Raw genomic sequence first — 8,635 nt, forward strand, 5'->3', positions numbered from 1 at the left:
ATCTTGGAGAGGACGCTGTAGAGGTTCAAGGTCGCGACTTTGCTCGACAAGGCTCCGTACACGGCGCTCGGCCGCGGCTTAGTCACGCGGGACCAATTGATGCGGGGTGGCATCATCTTGGCTGGTCGGCGCGGAAGGAAGCGAGTGACGCGCTGAAACATGCTCCAAAATGCAAAGTGGCGTGCGAGAAGCGAGTCAAGAGATCGCAGGTTCGGTGATGGCTCCAGAGGTTACGCACGCTCGCCATCGCAATTCAGCTCAAGCACCAGAGCGTTAAAGAGAGGCCAGCAGTGAATCGAATGACCTCTAGATCCAATCACTTTTGGAGCACCGACAACACCAGTACCTTTATAGCGATGTCGACAAATTCTGCCGAATGAATGAATGAATAGTGGCGGCTCTCACTCGCCTCAGTATATTACTTTGTTTGACCAAGCAAGACAGCCGCAGTAATATGCTTGCTCTCAGATACACTGTACTGTGCCGCCGCTCACACGTTGAGTGCTCACCACCATTGACAGAACATTTACGCGATCACAACCCCTTGGGCCAGGCGTCATTGGTCGACGACATCACGTCGTAATAGTGGAGCGGACGGGCCTGTAGCAGGTTTATCGCGAGTCGAGATAGTAGGCACTCTTCACTTCACCTAGGCACGCTTCACTCCGCCGTCCCAAGAACGAACGATGCGTGCTAGTGGGAGTGATGAGCATGCTGACGTTTGGACCTCGTTCACACCCACTCTGGTCGCACCCAAAATGGCTCTGGACGAAAATGCCAGATCTGGATTCAAGGAGCACCAAATTATCTGGTGTTCGTCTTCACCGCCGCAGGTCACCATGTTGGAAGCCTCGCTCGAGTACCTGCGCGCCAGCGACTAGTTGAGGATATAAAACAGCATCCTGACCTCTCTCTCTAGAGCGTGGTAGTTGAACTGAATCCTTCAGGTCGTGGTTATTCATACAGTTTCGTACACCAGCCCACGTGTTCGCTGTCGGTAGGCCAGCAGCAACGACCACCTCTGCCAAAACAGCGCAAGTATCAATATTTCGTATCAATATTTCGTATCAATATATATCATTCAAGCGTTCGTGGACGACGATCCTTTCAGTAAAACTGGAGTTTGGCCACGGGCGGCACAAACGTCGGGTCAAAGCGAGCAAAGTACGCCTTCCAGAGCCTACACGACGACTGTACTATGAGACAATCTGTAGAGTATCAACCGAGCGCACTTGATATTCTTCCACGTCGTGCTCGGAAAGAGGAGCGTGCGCTGGGGCGCAAATTGTGGGTTGACAAACTTGTCCCGTGACGCGTGAATGTCGGCCCAGATGTTGGCGGCGGCATGGTGCTTGGCGCACTCGAGTCGCGCCTTCTCCGAGTCGAACATAAAGTTGCCATACTTGCACGAGTACACGTGGTCGGCGAGGAGGAGGAGGCAGCTCTCGTTGAACTCGCACTCGGTCTCAAACTGGCGCATGATCTGCCAGACGCAGTCGAGCCAGAGAAGAAAGATCGGCGACCGCTGCTCGTTCGAGACGTCGCTGCGCGCATGGCCGCAGCGCAAGCCAAACTGGTGCCCAAAGCTGCACCATTCCTTCTCGATCAGCACCTACACCGCATTTCATCCAATATTTTTTCAAGTTTTTGACGCAAACCTGAAAGCCAGCCAGCGTCCGGTAGAACGGGTCCAGCATGAGCTCAGCCAGCGATACCATTTGCGGCGTGCGGTCCCAGCCGTCGCTGCAGTGCGTGAGCACCGACACGCCGCTGTGCACGTACTCGGCAAGTTCCCACGACCCGCGGAGCACCTAGTTGTCGTCATTGCCGTCCTCAAATAATGTTTCAACGCCTTCTCAATCCTGTACCAGTCGCACGTGCTTGAGCCAGCCCGAACCGTCGACTTTGGCGAGGTAGTTGTCGTCGCAGAGCGGGTCGAACGCGGCGACAAGCGCTTGGAACGCACCGCGCACCGCGTGAATATTGTCCATGTTCATAAAGACGACTTTGGCGCCGCGGTAGTTGGCCGGACTCTCGGTGCCCTTGCCCATCGCTTTGTTGCCCGCGGCAGCGAGCTGCCCGCGCGCGTCCATGATGACGTATCGATGACTTTGGTACGCGCCGAGGGCGGCCGGGTTCTCTGGCTGGCACAGCAGCCGAACGAGGTCTTCGTCATCACTCGATCGTGCCGACTTGAGTCCGACAAGTGGTTGCGACGAGCGGCAAATCACCGCGCCATTCGTCGGGTGCTGCCAGCACACGGCGGGAAGGCGTCGGCTCGACCGGAACGTGGCGGCGGCCTGGAGCTTGACGTCCGACATGGCGACCGGCACGACGAGGTACCGGGGATACGTGTCGCAGAGCAAGTAGGCTTGGTCAATGCAGCGGAAGCGCGGCCCGAGGAGCCCGAGGCGCTCGTAGTCGTCGCGAATGTCAAACGACGGCAGCAGCTTCGCCGGGAGCAAGAGCGGGCGGTAGACAAAGCAAAACGCATCCGTCAGCGACGCAGGGTACGCCAGCACCGTGAGGCATTTGAACATGCGCGCGTACTCGGCGTGGTTGCGAAAGGTGAACCGGACGCTCTGCGTGTCCTTGCAAACAACGCCGAGCGTGTGCGAGGCCGGCACGACCGCCATATGGTGCGTGCCGGACTCGACCAGCGACGACTCGGCGAGAATCGACGCGATCGAGAGCACCGGCATCTCCCAACGCGACGACGCGCCGGCCTCGGGCTGGAACATGCACCGGTAGTTGGTCAAGAAGAGGCGACCGGCAATGTAGTGGGACGCGCACGTGCCGGACGGCGGGTGAAAGACCGGCGCGTACATGGATGCCTCGACGTGGGCGTAGCATTGTTCGCCCGGGAGAAAGTCAGGTACGACGCCAAACGAACTCAAGTCGTCGATCGCCGATGCATCTGCGGACGGCAAAGCGTCTTCAACATGCAAAAACGACATGATCAGCGGCCGCGGAAGGAGCGCAATGTGCTTGCGGATGTCGTCGGTGGTCATGCCGTAGATCTTGACGCCGTTGACCGACTCGACGAGGTCGCCGACGCGGACGACGCCCGACGCCTCGGCGGGCCCCATTGGCGCCCCCGATGACGCATCCGGCTTGAATTCTTTGACTGCGAGGCGGTTCTCGAATGGGGCTTGCGCTGCGGTCAAGACAACGCCAAGCGACCCGGCGCCAAACTCGACGATATCCATGTCTTCGTGATGCGCCTCGCGGAATGGGTCCAAGAGGAGACGGGCGCTGTCAATGATCTCGGCCGCACTGAGCTCGGCGGGGCGCATGAGCAGCTGGAGACAACCCGTGTTGTCGGTTCCGCGCAGCGTCTTTGAAAAATGAATCAAAATCGCAACGCAGAGGTACGGGAGCAAGGCAAAGCCAATGCGAGACGACGACACATCGCAGGTCGACTCGTGTTCGAGCATGGCATCCCAGACGCGGACGATGTCGTCGAGCGGAAACTCGCGCGCGAGCAGCAGCCGCGTCCAGCGCAAGCAGTACGTTTCAGGGAGCACGTCCACGTCCCGGAGGTGGCACGCGAGCTGCGGGTCGTGCTTGGCCAAAAGGTCGTACTGGATAAACTGGCAGAGCGTCTGAAGCTGCGAAAGCGGCGCGAGTGCGCTGGGTGTCGCCGACCGAAACAAGCTGTCGGCGGTCGTCTCGGACACGGCGTCGTCGCGCGCCAACGTTGTCTGGTGCACGGCGTAGAGCGGCTCCATGGGTCCCATGAGCGCAGCAAAGAGGATGAAGACGTCGTGCTCGGTAAACTCGTCGATCGTGTCTTCCTCCAGTGGCTTGGCCGCTGCATGCACGACGGCGTATAGCACGACGGCCGCGAGGTCGTGCATGCCCTGTCGGTAGCCGACCGCCGGGTGCGTCTTGCACCACACAAATAGCACGTTGCGCAGAATGGCCATGTACGCCGGACGCTCCTGGAAGTACAGTTCGCGGCCTTGCGGGTACAGGCGGTCGAGGTCCGTCTTGATCTCGCGCACGAGCGGCTCGTCCTCGAACGCTTGGTTCCATGGATTGGCTGCGTCGTCGCTCAGCGGGTGGTACTCGCCGGCCTTGAACTGCATTCGGTCGCGCAGTGTCTCGTAGGCCTTGCGCTCGACCTCGGCGCTCTCGACGCGAACGAAGGCCATCCACCGACGCGCGTACCCGTCCATCGTCGTCGGATGATCCGAAATCGAGCTTTTCGATATTGCCGGTATGCAATACGAGAGGTGGCTGTATGTATAATTGTTTGGGATTATAGAATTAAAAAGGCTATATGTAGATAAAGGATGTTGAAGTTGCCCTTTGCATGACATTTGTGGCCAGTGTAGAGGAGGCAGCGGAGGGTAAACACGCGCCAGGAACCGGGCATGTCTTCCCGTGCGCGGGTGCAGGGAATGCGTAATGCAGTCAGAAAGGACAGAAGTGATTCGCTCGAGTGGCCCCATACTGGAGTGAAGCGTGGCTTTGAGTGGACGTCGTGCATGGCGCTCCCAGAATGTGGGCGGATCCGAGCATGCATTGCCCATACCGAACTATACACGCTTGCCCTCAGTAGGTGCAGCACATGCCTATGGGTCCAGCAGAGGTGCTTGTTTGTATTTCGATGATGTGCGTGCGCATCCCATTTGCGGCCAAGCACGTCCACAAAGCTGTCTTCAACGACGAGTGCATACACCGGTGTACCTGGATCCGTGACATGGGTCCAATTACATATTTCGCACTTGTCGCGCCAGCAGCAGCCCGACAGCGACGAACTGTGCCAGCATATCTTTGCAAGCAGCGTTCTTGCACGATGGAAATCAGCTTGGGAATGGATCGCTCCTGTCAAGAGTGACCCTTGCTCCTGTGCTGCTCGTATGGAGAAGCTCGGCATGTTGTCAGCGGCTGTCCAGCGATTCACGCTAGTTTGCATCAGGGTGTTTCCGGCAACCGTCCACCTGCCACATTATCGCATGTCGAATCCTGATATACTTGGTAAACTCTTCAACTGGTCCCATCGAAGTGCGCGCAAAAAACTGGCGCCGGTCCCGCGAGGAACACGCCGCAGACGTCGCAATGGACGACGGGGAAGCTGCACGTCGCTGACGGCGAGTCCGTCGCATCAAGGCGACTGCCTCCCTGCGACGCTTCTTGCGAGAGGCGTGTCGCAGCATCACCTTGTATTTCAGGGTCCCTACTCAAAATAGGGTCACCCCAAACTCTACATTTTGACTTTGTTACCTGTCAGAAAGGCCATGGATTGTGTAGGTCCCCGTATGAGGGGCCCCACAAAACGACCCGTCGCCAGCACCCAAGGTACGGTCGCGCCTCGCGGCTGTTTCGCTTCAAACAAAGTAATTGGCCGCAAATCACACTTTACAAAAGCATGCGCGCAGAAGGTTCGAACAAGTCTTCGACCGATGTGGCCGGTACGAGATACTCTCTGCTGCCTTTGCCGCCGCACAACTCAACTTGCCGCCGCATGCTAGAGTACCGAGAGATGACGGACGGGCCGCAGTTTGCCCGCACCGACCCCACGCGCCTCATTGACCGCAACGGACCGTTCCGGCAGTCGCGTGGCACGTGGAAGTACGCGCACCACCCGCTGGCGATCCTCGTCCTCATCTAACGAACACCGTCGTCGTAGCATTCGCCGCATCCGCACGCCCGAGGCGTGGAAGCTCTACTTCCAGGCGCCGTTCCATACGCTGGTCAACCAGAGCTTCAGCAAGGTGCTGCTGTGGTTCTCGCTCGTCGTACGTCGTATTATCATCTCGCCAACTCGAATCATCATGTGACTCTGGTTCTAGTACCTCGCCCTCATCGGCTTTTACTCGCTCATGTACATGACCGTCCCGAGCCGATGCAACCTCGCGATCAACACGTTTGGCGAGGCGTGGATCTTTTCGGTGAGCGTCATTGCCACGATTGGTTTCGGCACGGGCGGCAACGACATCTTCTTCAACAACTGCGGCAGCGCGATCGTCGCCATCACGACCGAGGTACAGCGTATTCTGCAAGATGAGCGGCTCTTATGTGAGATGGCTAGTCGATGGCCGGTGTGCTCATCAACGCAGTGGTCTTTGGCGTCGTGTACCAGCGGTTTGCGCGTGGCCAGGCGCGTGCGAGCACGGTCGCTGTCTCCAACTACGCGTGCCTCCAGAAGCTCCGCGGCCACCTCTACTTTATGTTTCAGACGTGCGAGATGCGCAAGCACCAGGTATTATTGCCGTTGGAACGGCCAACTCTAATGCCATGGACTCTTAGCTCAACGAAGCCCACGTGCGCTGCTACGCCATCATGCACAAGTCGCGCCACCCACACATGGCGCACCAGATCCACCACGTGCAGTCGTTCCCGATGCGTCTCCAGCACCCGGACGACGACCTCAACGCGTGGCTCATCCTCGCGCTGCCGTCGATCGTCGTCCACCGCCTCGATGCGTGGAGCCCGCTCTTGCCGCCGGAGATGCAGTCCAACACGCCCGAGCACAACCCGGCGATTCACTACCGCTTCCCCGGTACGATGTCCTTTCCCGATCCAGTTGATCGATTGATATGTGCATGTAGAGCCTGTCCAGCGCGCGGCCGACGAAGATGTTGGCAACCGTGAGAACCGTCATCGCCCCAACAAGGGCCAGTTGTTCAACGAAGCCACCGAGGTCGCGCAAGGATCGCTCACCAAGATGGAGATTGACGCGATTCTCGCCTACTGGAAGGAGACGCATGTATGGCATGCTGCAAAATTAGGTATAGAGGCTCATGACGACATCGTGTAGATGGAGATCATCGTGCTCATTGAGGGCATTGACGCGTCATCGTCGGCGACGATCCAAATGCGTCAGTCGTTCAAGGCGTCCGAGGTCATGTTCAACCACCAGTTTGTCAACTGCGTCGACTTTGACGAGGCGTCCGGCGCCGCGGTCATCGACTTTAACCGGTTCCACCGCACCGTGCCCATGGACTCGGCGACGGTTGACGTCCTGCCGTCGCCATCGTCCAAGAACGATTAGCCCAATGCGATGTCCGTCGTCCTCGTCACGTTAGGACCTCGCGTGCTTGCTAATCAGGACTCAATTGTATACTCTTCTCAACTTGTTTCCAGCGTCTTCTACAGCCTCGACGCACTGGTCGATCGATGGTCGAGCGCTTTCTCTGCCACTGGGTGGAGGGCGACGAAGGATCGAGCTACCGGTATACACTGCACATTGTCGAGCCTTTCGTGTTGAAAGATCAACGCCAATATCAAACCAAGCACGTGAGTGCTGCTAGTAGAGGCCGGAAGCCACATTACCTCACCTTGGTCCCTCGAGCAATAGACGTCTGCTGACCAAAGTGTTCGCTGTGTACTGGGACGAAATCACCAGCCAGACACTTCAGCACGACTCAACGCTTCTCTCCTGTGCCGATGTGGTGGTACCGATGGCGAGCAGCGCATGCTGTTCCAGGATGCCACGAGCAAGGATCGACATCAAAAACAGTGTCTCCGAAACACTGTTTTAGCCCAATACTGTGTCTGGGCGAGTTTGGTTTTGCCTTGAATACCGGCATACATGCAGTGTTCAACGGCACAGAATATTACTTTCTGTTTGAAACAGTGCAATGACTCGAGGCACTGGGCGATGCACTTTAAAAATTCAAATAATCGAGTCTGGTCTTCTCAGTATCATAAGTGTATTCATCTCACTGGTTTGGTCGGTGTTATACGCACGTCCTCCTTCCTTTCTCTGCTCCACGCGAGCCCTGCCCACAAGCAGGGACCATGGATCACTGACCATGGAACACTGGCCTCCTTCCTACATAAAAACCGACGGAGTGCACCGAAATTCCATAAATATTGGGTGGTGTTTATAAACACCGATTGGGGTGGACGCGGCGAGGCGTCCGTGAACATGCACAGTCGCCGAAGTGTTTACTTCGACTTCTTGGCGACAGTCTTCTTGACGACCTTCTTGGCAGCAGCCTTCTTGACCACCTTCTTGGCGATAGTCTTCTTGGCAGCAGCCTTCTTGACCACCTTCTTGGCGACGGTCTTCTTGGCGACTTCCTTCTTGGCAGCCGTCTTCTTGGCGGCGGGCTTGGCTGCCTTCTTCACAGGCGCCTTCTTGGCAGCGACGCTCTTCTTGGCAGCGGCCTTCTTGACGACGACCTTAGTCTCCTTCTCAGCAGCGGCCTTCTTGGCCGCGCTCTTCTTAGCAGCGACAGGCTTCTTCTCCGAGGCAGCGAGCTTGTACGAGCCCTTGATCTGGACAAGCTTCTCGCTGTCAACACCAGCCTTAAGGGCCTTGTTAAGCAAGTGGTTCTGGAAATTGTCGCCCTTCGTGTTCTGGACAAACTTGGAGATCGCCTGGCGCGACGAGCCCATGCGCTCGGCGAGAGCAAGAATGGCCTCCTTGATGCAGTCGTAGTACGACGTGCTGGGAGCGGCCTTGGCAACGGCGGCGGCCTTCTTCTTGGGCGCGGCCTTAGCGGCCTTGGTGGCAGGCTTGGCGGCGACCTTGGGAGCGGCCGGCTTGGCCTCCTTGGCGGCGCGCGGCTTCTTCTCCTTCAGGATCGGGGTCTCGACGACCGGAGCGTCAGTGGCGGCAGCGGCTTTGGCCATTGTGCTAGTCGGGCAAATTGAAAAAATGACGTTCGTACAGGAA

General features: G+C 57.8%; 3 protein-coding genes across 3 annotated transcripts; 1 reads left to right on the plus strand and 2 right to left on the minus strand.

Moving 5' to 3' along the window:
* Positions 1 to 1,033: 1,033 nt before the first annotated feature.
* On the minus strand, positions 1,034 to 4,157 carry SPRG_16905 (hypothetical protein; the record flags this gene model as incomplete). The annotated part of the gene is made up of 4 exons (XM_012356207.1): positions 1,034 to 1,180; positions 1,233 to 1,612; positions 1,659 to 1,811; positions 1,869 to 4,157. 4 exons carry the CDS (start codon positions 4,155 to 4,157, stop codon positions 1,108 to 1,110), a joined length of 2,895 nt encoding a protein of 964 aa, XP_012211597.1. The 3' UTR covers positions 1,034 to 1,107.
* A 1,202-nt stretch (positions 4,158 to 5,359) lies between these two features.
* On the plus strand, positions 5,360 to 7,088 carry SPRG_16906 (hypothetical protein). The gene is made up of 8 exons (XM_012356208.1): positions 5,360 to 5,420; positions 5,481 to 5,580; positions 5,639 to 5,747; positions 5,802 to 5,993; positions 6,041 to 6,211; positions 6,259 to 6,511; positions 6,561 to 6,718; positions 6,770 to 7,088. The coding sequence occupies exons 1-8, from the start codon at positions 5,378 to 5,380 to the stop codon at positions 7,001 to 7,003; spliced, it is 1,260 nt and encodes a 419-aa protein (XP_012211598.1). The 5' UTR covers positions 5,360 to 5,377; the 3' UTR covers positions 7,004 to 7,088.
* Positions 7,089 to 7,902: 814 nt separating this feature from the next.
* SPRG_21832 (hypothetical protein) lies at positions 7,903 to 8,592 on the minus strand (the record flags this gene model as incomplete). Its single annotated transcript, XM_012356209.1, has 1 exon — positions 7,903 to 8,592. The coding sequence occupies one exon, from the start codon at positions 8,590 to 8,592 to the stop codon at positions 7,903 to 7,905; it is 690 nt and encodes a 229-aa protein (XP_012211599.1).
* Positions 8,593 to 8,635: the final 43 nt, after the last annotated feature.

This window comes from Saprolegnia parasitica (genome assembly GCF_000151545.1).
Source record: "Saprolegnia parasitica CBS 223.65 unplaced genomic scaffold supercont2.401, whole genome shotgun sequence".
Lineage (NCBI taxonomy): Eukaryota > Oomycota > Saprolegniomycetes > Saprolegniales > Saprolegniaceae > Saprolegnia > Saprolegnia parasitica.